The sequence below is a fragment of the Lineus longissimus genome, chromosome 5, assembly GCF_910592395.1.
Source record: "Lineus longissimus chromosome 5, tnLinLong1.2, whole genome shotgun sequence".
Taxonomy (NCBI): domain Eukaryota; kingdom Metazoa; phylum Nemertea; class Pilidiophora; order Heteronemertea; family Lineidae; genus Lineus; species Lineus longissimus.
Window position 1 is genome coordinate 10,343,307 of NC_088312.1, and position 17,887 is coordinate 10,361,193.

Below are 17,887 nucleotides of genomic sequence, written 5' to 3' on the forward strand. Positions count from 1 at the left end.
GGTCCTTTGCATCACTTCAGAACCAATCTTCGATCTCCATCTCCAGTCCCTACATGATATATCTGCTTCTTTGAAAGCACATTTCTCAATCCGCTCTCTCTCTCTCTCGAACCAAAGGCCTTATTGCACAATGTCGTGCTAGTCCCGTCAAAGGAAATCAGATTCAAAGGTTGCCTTCCCGTGTTGTGAGAAATTGACCATTTTGTCGTGCATACATGCAAGCTTACCGTTGCAGTATCTTATAGAGAAAGACATTTATCATGCTCAGTGGTAATGACTCGGTGATGGGCTCTGGCTTATAATGGGAAAGGTTTCATGGTTGGCAGGGAGACCAGCTCCTCGCGGAGTAATGTCAAATTGGTAAGGAGTAGACTCCATTTTTTTCCACCTGTTGCCTGAGAGGAAGTGCGATGGTCTCTGCTAGTCTGCCATAAAGGGATGTGCTGGACCATGACCTTTTTCTGAGGACTGCTGCAATTTTGACCAGCAAAGCTGGCTGTTTTGGCTATGAGGTGCCTGAAGGTTGTTGTCAATCTGATTAAGTGTGAATTTGTACAGTGGAAACTCTTTATTAAGGAGATCCTCGGGACTGACAAGCACTGTCCTTTAAATAGAGAGGTGTCCTGATTAGAGAGATCAAATTGAAGGGAGACAAATAATTTGGTACCAAAGCTGGTGTCCTTAATAGAGAGGATATCCTTAATAGAGAGGTGTCCGCTAAGGGATGTTCCATTGTGCTGCTGTCTAGGATGAATGATTAGAAATAATCCTGTAGGTATATTAAATGAAATTGGAAAGGTAAATGCCAAATGCGCCTTATTCAGGTGAAATAGACAACAGTCCATTACTAGTTTAGTAAAAAAGCACACCTTATCCATATATACTGTCTTGAAAAGTTAATGGATTCCATGAGCAGATTCGCGATATAAAATATGTTGTTGACGATCCTGTGGGAAAATAAAAGTATGCATTGGTCTCGTCGGTTGTCATGACTATTGTTGTTTGTTGTCAATTCGTGGCAAGTCTATATAAGGCGTGAAGATGGTTCAGTCTAACCATTGCCTCCAGGCCCTAGTAACCGAAATAAAGTAATTCTCGATGCATCGCCACTATTTAATACGCTGAAATGCTACTGGTCGCCTGCAGGTTGTTCGACTTGCTTAAAGTCTAGTTTCTGGAAAGCTTTTGATAGTAAAGAGTTGACCTAATTCACCTATATGTCTTCTGGGTTCACTCCATGTCAGAGTTCTTTCCTGCCACTACGGTTGGAGTACCAAATTTGGGGAAATGGTTTTATCATCATAGTTTTTTTAACAATTCTTCTTTCTAGATAGATAGGGTTGTTGAGGATATTTGTCTGATCATTTTCTCTGTTTATGAAAGATTGTTTTCTCATTTTAGGTTTTCTTGGTGAGAAAAATTACTGGTTCAGATGCTGGGACCTTGTATGCAATGAAAGTACTAAAAAAGGCCACATTAAAAGGTAAGCTTAACCACCCTGCACACAAGCAATTTTTGTTGCTGCTGCCTGCGACGATTATTACTGAGCATGAAGCAGAGATCACTCCTCTGCGGGTAAAACTGGTAATTGTGGTATTTAATGTTGATCACAGGTCATAAGCAAACAAGAGATTTTGTCGCACGTGATAATAATCATAGGTCACAGCGACAAAAATTGCTCATATGTGGGCCACTTCATGAGGGTTTTACAGCATTCCAGTGGAGAAAACCCAAGTTTCATGTATGCGCAGTGCATTGTGTAGTGTACATGTTGTAGACAGATGCGGCATTGTCGTCTCTCCAGCGAGGACCCTTTTCCAAGGTTCTGTATGCTAAAGATTCTTTCACAGAAACTAATAACATGAGACCCATCGGGCAAGAAATTGACAATATGTTCTGCTTTCTTAAGTAGCCAATTGTGTATGATAACAAGCAAACCATACTGAGTGGTCCAGAAAGTAAGTGCAATTCATTCCATCGAGAAATTCCTGGTACAGAATACATCCAATCTGCTCGGAAATTGACAATACAACTGGTAACTTGAATAGCCAATTTTGTAAACGAGAAAAGCATATAGATTGTCATCGTTATGGCATCTCTTATATCTCACTAGTCAATCTTGTCACATCTTGCCTCCCATCTCTCTTGTCATTCTGTGGTATATCCTCGTTCAGGATGCGTTCTCATAATCTGCTCGACGGCTAATGGCCCTGGATTGGTGCATCAAGTTGGTTCAGCTCCGCTGTAGAGGAGTCAAGTCTTGTCCTTTCAGTATTCTGTCATAATCTGATATTATCTTGTAAGAAAGGTGCGCATTCGTGATTATGCCATCCTCTGGCATTAGTGTCAAGGTTGCGTACCACTCATATCAGAAAGAGGACGTATTCCTGCTTGGATTTTTGCAGGGCCGTTCAAAACTCCCAAATTTTTATCGATGTGTTGTGACTGGTTTCCTTTAACTCTTTACATGCGCTAGCCGCCGCTGGTCGGCGCAAAGAACTTACGCTGTTCTCCCAGGAGCCGCCATTACTCGGCTCCATTCAAACAGTGCGAAACTCCGGCAAGCCGACTACAAGCTACTCCAACTTTAATGTATCGTAATTTCTTATTGGCTGGCTCCATGGTGACCCTATTTGAATGGCCAATAAGAGATAAGCTTCTATTTTCTATTCAGGTCACTCCGTTCTAATTTAGTATTCATGAGGCATGAATAATAACGATGTATTGGCGGGGTTCCCCAGGAAGTTGACCTCGTCGGCCATTTTTAAACGTTTCTTTAATCTTTTTTTTTTATTGACGTGCCGCATTGTTCGGGACCAGCTGGGTTTATTTATGATAGATTTATTTGATTCGAGCTCCCGATCAGAATTTGAAGGTTTTGCAGATTCAGATATCAATGTTTCGGTAGGAAGTGATGATAGTGACTGGGACTTAGATTTTTATTATAAACATTTTGTGTTAACGGCGATTTGTAGAAATTTTTTTCTCTCCAAGTTTGCAGGCCTTGTTCTCGGTTACTTTTCGTTAGAATTCAAAATAAATTACATGAGTTTATGCGGAATTTAATTCTTAGTTACTCCCCAAAATTTTTGTCCTGTACTATGAACAGCAACGGAGATAATATCACTTATGTAAACACTACCTGAAATACGGCCGCGTCAGTGACGCGCTCCCGGGAAACTATATCAGAATAATGACGCTGTGTATTCAGGACTTTGACGCTATGACGCACGCGGGTCTAGCGTATGTAAAGAGTTAACATTGAATATCATCTTTCCATTTTCCAGTACGGGACCGCCAACGCACAAAGATGGAGAGAGATATCCTCGCCGATGTTGACCATCCTTTCATCGTTAAATTACACTATGGTAAGGCTAACATCTTCATTTACCAGGGCAGGTCAATCTTGTTGTTAGTTCAACGCTAACAGTGAATTGCTGCAGAGTAGACTGAGAGTTGCATGAAATATAGAAATGATTCACGATCTAAAGAGTGGAAGAAGTTTTTCGCATCTTGCCTTGAAACTAGCATCAAACTCGGTCTGTCCTTGCTATTGATCTAAAAGGGAATACCTTTGATGTCCAAAAAAATATCCTCTTTCATGTTGTGCCTTTGTAATTTAACACACCTCACGTGGAAAAACGTCTGTTACATTAGTTCGTTTGGTTGTGCCCTCCTCACATGAGGATAAGCGATTGTATTTTTTTCCATAAGCCGATGGATATTGTGTGTGGATACTTGACTCAGTGGTTTTGTTCACATGCAGTTCTCTCGCTCTTGTGTCATTCGGATGTCGACATGTTTTTTTAAACGGATGTACACATCATGTACATTGTACATTTCTATAGAGACTGTGGTAGTCTTGTAATCTGACCAGGCGTAAGTGGCCAACACATGTTCTGTTTTGATTTAAACTTGCTGAAGCCACTCATCTTTAAGGGGTATTGCATTGAGTCGACCCCTATTGACAAAACCTGAACTTTTCCACAGCAACTTTCAGATCTGGCACGATTGAACCCGTTTTAAAACTACTTCACAACAAATGTTGTTGTTTGTAATAGTTTTGCTATTGATATCTATGGTATCAAGGTGAACATTTACATTTACATGAAGTTGAAGTACTATAGAGCTTTATGCAGGAGAATGTGCTAAATTCGAACATAGGTTTATCAATTTCTGTGAGATTTATACATAATTCAGTCACGGAGATGAGCAAATCAGCAGCTGGCCATCGCATCATCAGTCTTTTTGATTTCATGCCGTTAGATTTTCAAAACCTGATATGCCAGAGGATAATTCCTCATTAGCAACGATATTAGAATGATTAAAAAATAATTTGATTATCTCTATTCCAGCCTTCCAGACTGAGGGAAAATTATACCTCATATTAGAATTTCTACGAGGCGGGGACCTATTCACAAGATTATCAAAAGAGGTGAGATGATTGCTAGTAGTGTTCCTCCTTGCGGATGTGTACAAGGCGGCGAAGCTTGTGTGGGGTCCTGTTACCCATGCTTGGGCATGCCTGAAACTAGAAGTCTGCTGCGCCATTGCCTTAGGTGGAGCTTACTAGGATCCTTGTCCAGCCGCAGCATCAGGCAACTAGGAGCAAACTCCCCCTTGACCGGATGCTGGTCCATTGCTGGTTAACTTCCCAGGGAATCATTCTGGTAGCTGTTAATACTTCTGGGTTAGAAGAAGCGATGTAGGATTATGTGTTATGCTCTTGGACATAGAAGTAAATGCGATGATCCTTCCTGAAAGAGTAAAGTATGTCACACGCGTGCTATCTTAATAGGGCTAGGGACATGTCTGTAGCTTAGTATTTTGTTGCTGATATTGTATAAAGTGTTTTTCTGCCCAAGCAATATGACTTCATCCCTTAGCCGCTGACTTTCACTACATTCGTGACTCTTGTATGCCTCTTGTACAGGGTGCTCACATATCCCCAAGGTGCTGTAATCAATACTAATCAACTTCATTCACTTTGCTCATGTAGTCAAAGCAGACGATATTGTTGATGCCAGGCTGTGATCAATAATTTTTGATCACTTTACGTCACTTATTAAGAGTTTCACCACGCGTTTATTCTGAGTCATATTTTCATGCTTTCAAACAAGGCCAGGTCAATAACCTATCAAAATAGGTCGTTGACGTGGCAGATCTCAAACTCGGGCGTCCCAACTGTATACTATCCCAGTTAGTTTTGGCGCCAGGCTGGATCAGGGGAAAATGAGATTCTCTGGACCTGAAAGCGTATACGAGGGCAAGCTAGTCAAGCTTAAGCTGCCAAAACTGGAATTACTAGACCAGTGGACCTCCAAGGATTAACTTTGCTGACATTCACAGATGCTTTAACAGTTCTATTCAAATGAGAAATAAGATTCCCCTCTCTAATCTCGCTGTGGATAATTCAAGCAGTTATTCTCCAATTTAGGCACCGTTGGTATGCAGCAGCTGGCTGGGACATCGATCAATCATCATCATCAAAATATGTTGGAATTTCTCCCTGGCTATGACAACATGGTCGACTACTGAATATTCTGTATTGGTATTCGATATCCAGCCCAACATTGTTTGTCCTGTCGGGATTCATAGCGTAATATCATGTTCTCACAAAGAGACTGAAAAGGACCACCAGACTCTTAAGGGGCTACTAATGCTTCGAGCCTATGCCCTGGCAATTTTCTCTCTGTATCTACTTTTGTGTTTGCCTGAATAAAGCATACTTTAACTAAAACCAAATTCGAAGTCCTGCTTTTGTCAGAGCATTTCAAGGAAATTTCTGCCCACTGCTTTCCTGACGTTATAATTCAGCTGCCAGGTTGCATACAGCCAACAGATAACACAGCTGTTGAATGTTGTATTAATCCTGCATCTTGAGCATGCATAACATTCACCGTCCGTCGGGAACCCAATCCATCGTCATCAAAATATGCCACCTTTCCACTCGTTCCTCGTGGCTGCGACAGATTCGTCGGCGGAAGAATATGGTAAACATTCAATAACCCAACCCAGTGTTACTTGTCCTGATTTGTGGTCCAATTAACGTGAATCCATCCGAGTTAATCGCTTCCTGTACTAACTGGCTTGAGCAAGTATTGACCAGAGATGATGGATTGATCACTGTAATTGTGATTATCATACTATTTGTGCCATCCTTGTTTTTTGGATTCGGGTTTCTCGACACCACAGGTTAAATCAATAGAGTTTCCGGAGAATAATTTGCAGATTACGTGTCTGGTTGGTATATTTAAAAATCCAATAAATCAAGATCTACTGATTTTATCTACATGTAGCGCTGTCAAGGACATGGCGGATTGATCTACTGGGTTAGTTTACAATAGTTACTGTTTGTCATTTCTATAGCGCTCTTCCATGTCAACCCTTCCAAAAGCGCTCATGGCATCCTTAAGTGCTCCGAGGGATGTAAATGAGCCGCTTCAAAAGTGCTTCTTTAAATCATCAAACTCAAACATGAGAAGAATGAGGTGGCTTGGAAGGGATACCAAGAAATTGTTTTAAAAGTTGTATTAATTGTTCTAATGGTTATAGAAGTTATTAGGATGTCATGTCTTGTACTAATAAGCACCATCCAAATCAAACTCATGCTGTGGTAATTGTATTGACAAAATCAGATGATTGATTGTGCACTAGAGCAGTAATGACAATACTGTGTCTGTCATCCTCAAGGGATCGTGGCCTTATGCAAACCTCTGGTTGGTTTAGGAACGAGGGGGCCATCCCAAAATCATTATGTTACAAAAACATCTTTAAAATTTTATGATGCTGTCAAAAACCTGTCCACTGATAGATAGATTATATCATTGGCTATTTTGAGACCTTCATGCCCCCTCCCCTTATCCATATGAATCAATTGGTTAACACAAGGTGAATATGGATTTCAAGTTTCTCTTTCTTCAACTTCTACTTTCCAATGAAGAGTTTGGCACCTGTACTGAACTCCGTGAAGTTTTGCAGATATAGGTTTTGGTGAATATTTCATGCCTGGAGTTAGCTGTGTCACAAATAGGTACAATTTCTTGCTCTTCCTTTTCAGGTGATGTTCACAGAGGAAGACGTCAAGTTCTACTTAGCTGAATTAGCCTTGGCCCTCGACCATCTTCACAAAGTTGGAATCATATACAGAGATCTCAAACCTGAAAAGTAAGTCCTTGTGTTGTAAATGAATCAATCCCAGTGATATCCAGTTTTACTCTGCGACAAGTGCTCTTTCTGTCACAAGACGCATGGGTGATTATTGCAGATTGCAGCAACAAAAATCTGTTGTTTTTGGATGCTTTTCAACTCAACATATAACTGTTATGGATGGGAACAATTGAGTGTCAAGTTTCTGCCCTGATGAAACTAGCAGTACAATAGAACTCTTCTGCCTGACCAAATGCATTGACATTAGAACCTCTCTATTAAGGACACCCTCCGGACTGATAAATGCTGTCCCTAATAGAGTTATGTCCTGATTACAGAGGTTGATTTGAATGGAAACACCCAATTTGGGACCAAAACTAGTGTCCTTAAAAACGGTGTCCTTAATAGAGAGGTGGCCGCTAAGAGAGGTTCTACTGTATTTTTATTGGCTGCTCTCCAGTAGCATCATGCTATCTAAAAGAAATTAGGGAAATTTAATACATAACGGACAGAATCGCCAAATGACATATGGCATGAACAGAGAGTGTTGATCTAACACAACAAGAAGTCAATAAAATGAGCAAAATCGTCAAGAGATATATTTTTAGAGCCATCTAGAGAGTCTTGTAAAAAATAATGTTGTAGCAGCGTTCTGGTAACTGTGGATAAGAATTGCCTTTTCAAAACAAATGGAGTCTGTGGTCGTCTGGTATTATAAATTCAACGCTTTCCAGTGTCTATTCTATGGAAACCATCAACACGTCTTTTTGTCCAGATTGCAGTTTCTTGGTAGACGATCGTGTAGAATTAGGTTGCCGAGGGAACCGCAGATGTTGTGATGCAAGGTACCTTCGAAACAATGTCATAAACGAAACTGCGTCGATCATATCTTTCACCCTGAATATTTGGTTGGGGAAAGGTTGTGTGATTTCATGAAAAACTTGTCTCGTCATCGTCTCATTTTCTTTCTTCTCCGCAGTATACTCCTCGACGCGGATGGCCATGTGAAACTGACCGATTTCGGCCTGAGCAAAGAATCAATATTCGAAGAGAAGAAAACCTATTCGTTCTGCGGAACAGTGGAATACATGGCGCCAGAGGTGGTTAATCGTAAAGGACATGGTACGGCAGCTGACTGGTGGTCGTACGGTGTCTTAATGGTGGGTAGAGATGATTGGCTTTCATGCTTGATCAGTCAAACGAGTCACAGCTCAGGTTCCAACCTCGGAATTGTCTTCTGCGTGACATTCACATATGGGGCTGGTATCGTCATGCCCTGTTTTGTTCTTTTCATTGATGTCGGACGATGACCTTTTCCCCAGTTGATATCAGACTAAATATACTCCGAATTTGTCATAAAACCGTGGATAGAGCCTGGCACCCTATCACATTGTTATAAACTGATTCATGAATTAACCAAGCTTTCTGTCCCAAATCGTCTTGAACATTCCTTCTTTGCAGAAATTATCAACAACATTGATTGGAGGTCGTTCTTATCATAGCTAATAAATACTTCTTCATTTTACCTCCTGTATTTGCAATCAAGAGACGGCCGTTCTTTGTCCTTCTTCATAGAATTATAAATACTGTGTCATCAAAAAGATGGCAGCACTGTATGTGTATCGTTAAAGGTTTTGCTTTTCAAGAAATTGGAACAAATCTGGCAGCATAATCCAGTGTTCTGAAGCATAGGTTGTTTATGATTCCCCCTTGGGGTCACCAGGTTCCAGAAGAGGTGCAATGTGGCTTTATGTAATAACATGACTTTCTTGTCTTTCAGTTTGAGATGTTGACTGGCTCATTGCCATTCCAAGGCAGCAACAGAAAGGAGACAATGACCCAGATCCTCAAGTAAGTTATTGCTGTATAAACAAGTGATTTTCGTTGCTGGGGCCTGCGATTATAATTGCTGTTATTCCGGAAGAAATGGCCTTTAATTGGTGTCAATTACATCATGATATCCTATTAAATACATGGCTTCTTATTATTGACATTTTGTGTATCTTTTCCTTATTTTTTAGGGCCAAACTCGGGATGCCTCAGTTCCTGAGTCCAGAGGCACAGTCGTTGTTAAGAGCACTATTTAAAAGAAATCCAGCAAATCGACTAGGTAATACACTGCTTTCATAGACTCGACTTTGAAACTTGGTGTGCTCTGGAGTGTCCTCAAAGATAAATGATTCTGCAATACTGTTGAAAGTTGAACATATCTTTTCACCGAGTCTTTGGCCTCTTTTCTCTTTGCCCTATGGTGGCCTAGTTACGCCTCCGTGACTCAATGGGTGATATGAATAAAGACGAGCAAATGCTTTTATCTAAAACTCCATGTACATTTACACTAAGCCTTTCTGTACAAAATTGAAGTAAAAGCATTTGCTAGACTTTATTCATATCAGCCAATAACTAGACTCTCCACTTGGCAGGGTCTTTTGCTTGCCCAATATCACAAACTGTAGCTCAAGTGTCGGGTATGAACCCACCCGCAATGTTAGGACTAGCGTCCCTCTCTAACTCTTGCCGTTATTTCAGGACAAGGCGGTGTCGAGGACATCAAACCACACGCGTTCTTCTCGACGATCGACTGGGACAAACTGATGAAGAGAGTCATGAACCCGCCGTTCAAGCCTGCTGTCAGCCGAGTAGACGATGCGTTCTACTTCGATACAGAATTCACATCAAAAACACCAAAAGGTGCGGTATCGTCAATTTGCGCTGCCTGTTTGTGCACTTCAAATTTAATCCTTTCAGGTATATCAAAAACAGTTTGGAATGATTATATCGGTTGTGACTGTCAAATCTAGTACCTTGATGATGTGGTGTGCCGTCTTGTATGTGCTATAATGACCTGTATGCCAATGCTAGTGGAAGTGAAACTTCTGTTTCACCAGGTTTGGGGTGGAGTTTGGGGTTTGGTTTGGGGTGGAGTTTGGGGTTTGGTTTGGGGTGGGGTGGAGTTTGGGGTTTGGTTTGGGGTGGAGTTTGGGGTTTGGTGTGGAGTTTGGGTTTGGTTTGGTGTGGAGTTTGGGGTTTGGTTTGGGGTGGAGTTTGGGGTCTGGTTTGGGGTTTGGTTTGGGGTGGAGTTTGGGGTGGGGATAGCATCTCCATGTATTGTAGTAGTGAAAACAGAATGTTGCTCTGGAAACATTAAATCAGAAATCACAATAGGCAGCTTGGTCTGGCCTTTTGGAAAGATCTGCACACTTGCTGCTGATCAATGGGGGCAGATACTGATGATAGAAGTCTGGTGTGCCTCTAAGCATGAAGAGGATTAGGGGAAGGGGGATTTAAGTCACAGTATGGTAATTAACCGCAGTGGTGTAGTCTCTTGGGTCTGTGACTATCGGTCGTGAGGTCCCTGCTTCAATCCCAACTGTGAACCCAAAACTGTTGGCAGGTCTATTTTCCTAACCACAGTGATGTAGTCTCTTGGGTCTGTGACTATTGGTCGTGAGGTCCCTGCTTCCATCCCAACTGTGAACCCAAAACTGTTGGCAGATCTATTTGTCAAACTTTCCTTACTCCACCCAAGTGTATAAAAGGGTTTTCTGTCGAAAGTGCTCAGGTTTTACTGCCGATAGAGCAGCTCATTTGAATTCTCTACAATTGTTGATATCCGTCTCTAAACCCCACACTTGAACCTATTATAATCATGTGAATGTCAACCCTGATGATATGTATTGTGGACCTTTTATTGAGATTATCGACAACCGTAAAGTGGCGCTGTTCAGTATCTTGGTTAAAGTTCTAATGGGCCGCATGCACTTTCGAGTTGCAGCGATGAATGTGATGTCAGTTTAATGGAACGTTGTGCTGTGCGATGAATTTTTTAATGTGTCATTGATAAAGAGCGATGTCATCTATAGCCCTCTGGTTAAAACAGTTCAATACAATTTTAAATTCGTTGAGTATAATACAATGTCCAAATTGAAATTGTTCTGCTCGCTGCGCTTGAAAAGTTCCTCTGCTAAAGTAGGATTTGATTGACTTGAAAACACATCAACTTGTAGGGCAAAGCAAGCACTCACATCAACTTCAAGTTTGTTGCCAGTGAAATTTCAATTTCATACCTTGGTGATTATTGATTCCTATTGAATGAAATCTTGAAATAAAACAGTTAACATACTTTGGTAAGCAGTTACTTTGATATACAACATCATTTAAGCTCTGAATAAAGAGCATTTAAGCTCTGAATAAAGAGCATTTAAGCTCTGAATAAAGAGAACGGCAGGAGTAACGATGTTTATTTCTTTCTACAGATTCTCCAGGCATTCCGCCCAGTGCGACTGCACATGAACTCTTCCGAGGTTTCAGTTACATCGCACCGATGTTGCTGGAAGATGGTTCACAGTCTGTGCCGACTTCGCATACTGACAACGGATGTGGACTGAAAAATGTGAGTAAATACCAAATATGTGTGTTTGCCAACTGGCTATGCTACATAGGGCCATCTACTTTATAGCAAGGACAATCTACGACAGACTATTTTCTGTATGTGGTTAATAATACAGTGTCGCATAGGCATAGCCAAGATTTTCATAGTGGGGGTCATTTTCCTAAATTATAGTGGATATTCACGGTTTGAAATATTTTTTAGATGGGGTGATTGTTCCTCCCCCCCCCCCCCCCACTTCCACAATGCCTACGTGCCTCTGTCAAATAATGAGGCAGGTCCAACTGCTTGGGGGTACCGTGGGTAACCCAGCCTTCACTCTTGTGTTCATTGCTTATTCTCTCGACCTCCTGGGAAGTTTTGCAGGCAATAAAGTTAAAACTATAGAGTTACTCCACTTTAACCCGGGCATTTCATGTCCACTGAGTATCTACATGACGATTTTTGCTGTAATTTTCCAGAACTTACTGTCTCAGAGTAGTCAATTGGGCAAAGAATGGGGAGTGGTCTCTATCTCAGGAGCTTTTGATGAAGTGTAATTTGCAGTGAATCTCAGAGTAGTCAATTGGGCAAAGAGTGAGGAGTGGTCACTTCCTCAGGAGCTTTTGATGAAGTGTAATTTGCAGTGAATCGCTATACGAAATTGTCCCACCTGTATGTTTTGTGTTGTTCTTGTTGTACACAGTGGTTCTTGGTCAGTGTTCCTGTGTCTTGGTGTTCACCTGGTTTGCTTCATCGCTGAGTATTGTTTGGTTGTTGGTGGTTACATGTCCTTGAGCTTCAGTGTGTTCAGTCATGTCGTGATAAATGCTTCTTGCTCTGCACTGTGTTATTGTTTTGACGCCACACCAATTTAATACTGTGGTTTGGATGGTGGGCGAGACAAAAGTTCTCTTCATCAGAGGAAGGCGAGTCAGTAGGTGACTTTTGATGCTGGTTGGTGGATTTTATGAAAGAACTGCTTTCGTTCAACATTGGGGAAATCAATTTGCAGGTTGGCCCGCAATCCAAGGTATTGCATTGGTGTGGCCTAAAGAAAGAGTAGCACAGGAGAGTGCTTCTTTGATGCATCAGAAAATGTGCAATGACATAGATCATAGGAAGTGAGTCTGGATGACTTTGATAATATGTGGAAGTAATTATTGTTTGAGGCGAGTTTTTTTCACATCATCAAATTTCTTTTGCAAGGGGATCTTTGTTATACTATCAGGCCTATACTAGTTAATGTATTTACTGTTTCCTCGAAGTTGCTGTTGCTATCTACTCATCCTGACACTGTAGTGTCAGTCTTTTCACAATATGACGCTTCCACACGGCCAACGTGTGTTAAAGCAGTGCAGATATTTGCAGATTCGCTGATTCATTTTAGTTTTGGATTCCATGTCTGTTGTCCTCATGTGCTCACTGCACTGCCTCCACCCCTCCACCTTCTATTAACCTGAATATTGCACTATCCTAACCAAATCACCGCCTCCCTACTCTCTGCACTCGATCTCCTCCCACCAGCATCCACACTACACTCAACAGGTCCAGCCTTGGTTTCCCATCACTGGTGTGTACCTGAAGTGATCGATCATGTCTGGGGCGATAGCCCGAGTGGCAAAAAACAGATATACGACTCGTGAATATGGAGATAATCTAATGATTGGTTCTGAGCTGTTATCATCTGTGTTTGATTGTGTGGGCCACTCTCGATCATCTTTGCAGTCCAGCATTTGTTGACAGAAACCATGAGTCTGATTCTCAATTCATGAGCTGACAGAGTCCATGGTGAACTGTTTGGATGGTGTTTTGTCATCAAGTCCGCACTTGAAACACGGCATCCCGAGTCCCAATGAATTTGTGCCTTTCAAATACTTGGACCAAACCAAACCAGAGCAGCAGTGCCATGTACTATCACCTGGGGTATACATCCCTTCCTGTCATAACCCTGTAGTATTCCATCACCTTGTGATCTCAGTAAAATGATCGGCAGTGGCATTGGCTGATATTTATAAAAGACTAGTAAATGCTTTTACTTCATGTACATTTACACTAGCCATCTCTGTAGAAAACTGTAGTAAAAGCATTTACTAGTCTTTATAAATGTTAGCCATTGTCTGTGAAATCTTTAAGGATGTGCTCGAGGTGTGTTTTGGTCATTGGGATATAGAAAATATCTATTGACTAGCAAATAATATTGTATCAGCACCTGTCACCTGTCACCTCAAACATTTCACAAGGCAACAGAGAAACATGGTATCGACATCTTGTTCAAAGAACTTGCTGCCAATGCAAACAAAATACCTTGCAGAGCTTGAATTTAACCAAGGCATCGGTTCCTTCTAAAATAGCCTACTTCCCATGCCTGCCCTCTCAACTCTTCCTTCACATTATCCAATACCTTTTAGGCCAAAATGGCTCTAAAGTGGGTGCCCGGATAATTTTTCAACTCGAGGCCCGACACCATCCAAGTTAGACAAACAAGACGCTTGTGATGGTCTCCTTCCCGACTGTAGACAATCTCACTACACATGAGACTATTCGCACCTAAGCATTGTTGCGCAAATCGAAAACTCAGTAGAGCGTTTGAAGTGATTGAAGCTGAGATTTGGGTACACACCAACGACCGCGTGACCAAGGCTGCCTAAACATAGACCGATCATCTCAACTAGAGTCTTTCTCTTTCATGCTCCCCCATACACCAGGGCAAACACAAAAAGGTAATAGTTTTTCCTCTCCTGGACTCTGCCCCCGATGGATCCTGCTCACCCGGTTGACCGAAGCCTCTGAAAATAATCTCGTGCTCATCTGATTTCTTTTATCTTTGGGAAAATAAAGTCTGAATTTGTTTCTTTGCTCTACTTTGCAATAGGTGTAAACATTCTGGGACAGTTTGACCAAATAGAACTTTTCACCCAATTGGTTTCAGTGGAAATAAGTTGTAGCAAAAACATATAATGTGTTTTTGGTTGTAGGCAAAGGCAGATAAAAAAGTTATCCACCGGCAACATTTTATAACTTTAAAAAAGATTTCCCGGAGTATAAAGACCAGGAAATTCCCTTCGATTTTGAGTGGGTGTGGGCCTTTTGATTGGTAGAATAGAGCCTGCTATAATGGTAGGGGTGTGGGGGCGAGGATTGTGGATCAAGGAATAGTGTGGGTGGTAGTTGCTGGTACAGCTAGACATTTCTATCATGCTTTTCTCAAGCTATCATTTGCTTGAAAGTATTGAATGAAGTCTTTTAATGTCAACTTGCCCAATGCCGTGGCACTGGCTATTTCTCAAATGTGGCTCTACAATCCAGCTCTCACTGGTACGACATTGACGTGATGTAACTGAAAGCTAAGCAGGGACAGATGCATTGCTATTCATTAAAGTTTAATCATAGACTTTGATGTCAGGTGATGTCAGCACTTAGGTAGATGACATATTGGGGATGAAGGTGGGAGATGAAACAGTCCAAAGAACATGGCAAGAAGTTTCTTCTTGATATGCGATGTGATGATCTTGTAGAAGAAAGAGGCTCAAGACTGAAAACTGCAAAGGATGATTCCTGATTAAGAGCAGGGATGGAGTGGCTTAACATCGGTGTGTGTAAGAGAGGGGGAGGGGAGGGGATGGTCGTTTGTAGAAGTCAGATGATTCTTGGTCGAGGCAATTGAGATGTTATCATTTCTATTCTGGAGTAAAAGGTTTGGGGTGGTAGATGAATGATGCGGGGGTGTGGGATCATGATGGGTGTGAGGATTTTAAGCTAGGGGAGGGGAGGTACATCATGATGCACTCTAACTCTCTAGACATAATGTTTAAAAATCATTGATAACAATGTCTTTGGCATTGAATTTGAAAGAGTTAGAATTTTACAAAAGCGAATCCTGTTGTATTGTAGGTCAGTTTTGGTGTTTGAGCAGGTTGTCTTTCTGGTGGCTGGTTGTCCGTTGGTTGTGCAGTGTGCCATCACTCCTTCACGTGACTCACTTCAGACCATTGCCAGAGTGATTCACTTAGCCTGTGTTCCCCTTTCCAGAGTGATTCACTTAGCCCGTGTTCCCCTTTCCAGAGTGATTCACTTGGCCTGTGTTCCCCTTTCCAGAGTGATTCGCTTGAAACTACCTCCCTACGGTGATATGTGCTGTGTTGTGAAATCTCACAAAAATTGGACAGTTGTCATCTTCCTGTTTATTCACTCCATGCCAAATCATATTTGCAGAAAGACTGTGTTCTAGGCCATCAAAAAAACCCATCTTAAGTAGTGTGTTTATATTTACCCTTCCCAGTGATTTACATGTGAAGTTGGCATAACCTGCTTTTGAAACCAATATCGTTCTGGAAAAAACCTCTCAAAAGCGTGTGAAGGCATCTGCAAGAATCTATGGTTAAATTTGCTCACTCAATTTAACGGAATATTCATACATCCTTTCAGCTCCCTGGTGTGAAAACGAAAAATTTCTTGGAAGACTATGAAGTACATGAGGTAAGTTAAAGATTTCACTGAGCTTTGTCAAAAAAAAGTTACCAAAAGCTCGGTCCTGTACTAATGAGACGTAAAAAAACTAAACCATGACTATGATAAAAAGTTTCGCCTTTAGTTGTGAATCTTTATGGGCGATCAGCTCAGCTCAGCTTACTCGCTGTCACAAATGAGTCGATAAGTTTTTGTCTCCCTCAGCCCCCCCCCCCCTTCAGCAATTATAAAAGCAACATGAACAAGTATTACACACTGGACATTTGGTTGATGATGCCAAGTATGGAGAAATTATTCCTCCCCCTGACGAAGCATGCTCTAGTATCAGTGGCATGTAGCAAATTTGAGGTACATGTATTTGATATGTCACTTGATATCTTTTGCTCATAAAATGTTCCCTTTTGCAGGAGATAGGAGTGGGTTCTTATTCAATATGCAAAAAGTGTGTGCACCGACTGACTGGGCAGGAGTTTGCGGTAAAGATCATGTCACGCGACAAGCGAGACCCTCGGGAAGAGGTGGAGATCCTCCTCCGATACGGACAACATCCCACAATCATCACACTCAGAGATGTAAGTATTGTGAGAGTTATAACCCCCGGCCCCCCACATTAAGTGTCATAGTGAATTGGTTTACGGTTTTTCAGCACACAGACTTGTCACTAAGGGCAAACCACTTTACCAATTGCCACGTGCTCGAATGTGACATGATACAAGGTAACATGCGGCTACACTGTCCATGTGAAACATGATTAGCTTCCGGCCTTGGCGGGAAATGGAGTCATAAAGCCTCTCTAATCCATGTTGTTGCCATTCATTTGAAAAAATGACCCCAAGACCAAACGTAGGAGAAGACATTTCAGATTTTACAACATTCTCCGTTTTCTTTCAGGTCTATGACAATGGTGATAAAGTTTACCTGGTGACGGAATGGATGCGAGGTGGAGAACTGCTGGACAAAATCCTCCGACAGAAATTTTTCTCCGAGCGAGAAGCGAGTGCCGTGTTGCAGACGATTGCAAAGTGTGTCACCTACCTCCATACTAATGGGGTAAGTAGGAAATGTGTGGATTCAAAAGTATATATGAGGCGAAACACGTCTGGAGGTCTTTGTTGAGCTTCAGACAGAGCACAGTCTTGGAGATGATTGTAGTTATGTCTGGTGACTATTTTGCCCTACAATTTCTTTCATTGTTGTGATTGTTTTTCAGGTGGTACATCGCGACCTAAAACCCTCCAACATCCTCTATGCAGACAAAAGCTATTCACCGGAGAGCCTGAGAATATGTGACTTTGGCTTCGCCAAGCAGCTTCGGGCGGAAAATGGTCTGCTCATGACGCCGTGCTACACAGCAAATTTTGTGGCCCCAGAGGTACGAGTTGCATTTCTACCATAATAGAATTTGTCAGTCCTATCAGAGCCCTTTACATAGGAACTACCTGTCTTATTTAGATGATATGCGTTGATATAATCCCACTACTGAATACTTTTCTAAATACTGACCATCTCTACTGCTCACTTACCCCTTTTATTCCACAATTCAGAAACTTGCTGTAGACAAAGAGAGTTGTCTGAACACGCAATCACTTTTATAGCTGTCGTATGTTTGTTTTGCTTGCGTTATTTCAGTTATTTTCTTCATGTTGTAGGTGTTGAAGAAACAAGGTTACGATGCAGCGTGTGATGTTTGGAGTTTAGGGGTGTTGCTCTACACTATGCTGGCAGGGTAGGTTGGTGAAGACACCCAATACAGTGGAACGTTTCTATCACAGATACCCTTGGGACTGGGGAAGTTCTACTACTACTGCTACTAAGACCCATGGCCTACGGCTGTAGGGGCACCATGGCAGCTGGCAGCAGTGATGCATGCCCAAGTAGATCTGTTTTCGGCCTTCCGGA

The 17,887-nt window shown here is 41.8% G+C and overlaps 1 protein-coding gene across 1 annotated transcript in view; it reads left to right on the forward strand.

Moving 5' to 3' along the window:
• The window catches only part of LOC135488291 (ribosomal protein S6 kinase alpha-3-like), a 36,339-nt gene that overhangs the window by 16,202 nt on the left and 2,250 nt on the right, over positions 1 to 17,887 (forward strand). The window contains exons 4-17 of the mRNA XM_064772838.1: positions 1,402 to 1,483; positions 3,288 to 3,368; positions 4,356 to 4,435; positions 7,061 to 7,167; positions 8,129 to 8,309; positions 8,930 to 9,000; positions 9,171 to 9,259; positions 9,679 to 9,840; positions 11,406 to 11,542; positions 15,947 to 15,997; positions 16,396 to 16,560; positions 16,880 to 17,038; positions 17,199 to 17,360; positions 17,638 to 17,714. Coding sequence (XP_064628908.1) covers positions 1,402 to 1,483; positions 3,288 to 3,368; positions 4,356 to 4,435; positions 7,061 to 7,167; positions 8,129 to 8,309; positions 8,930 to 9,000; positions 9,171 to 9,259; positions 9,679 to 9,840; positions 11,406 to 11,542; positions 15,947 to 15,997; positions 16,396 to 16,560; positions 16,880 to 17,038; positions 17,199 to 17,360; positions 17,638 to 17,714 — 1,604 coding nt within the window. The remainder of the gene's footprint in view (positions 1 to 1,401; positions 1,484 to 3,287; positions 3,369 to 4,355; positions 4,436 to 7,060; positions 7,168 to 8,128; positions 8,310 to 8,929; positions 9,001 to 9,170; positions 9,260 to 9,678; positions 9,841 to 11,405; positions 11,543 to 15,946; positions 15,998 to 16,395; positions 16,561 to 16,879; positions 17,039 to 17,198; positions 17,361 to 17,637; positions 17,715 to 17,887) is intronic.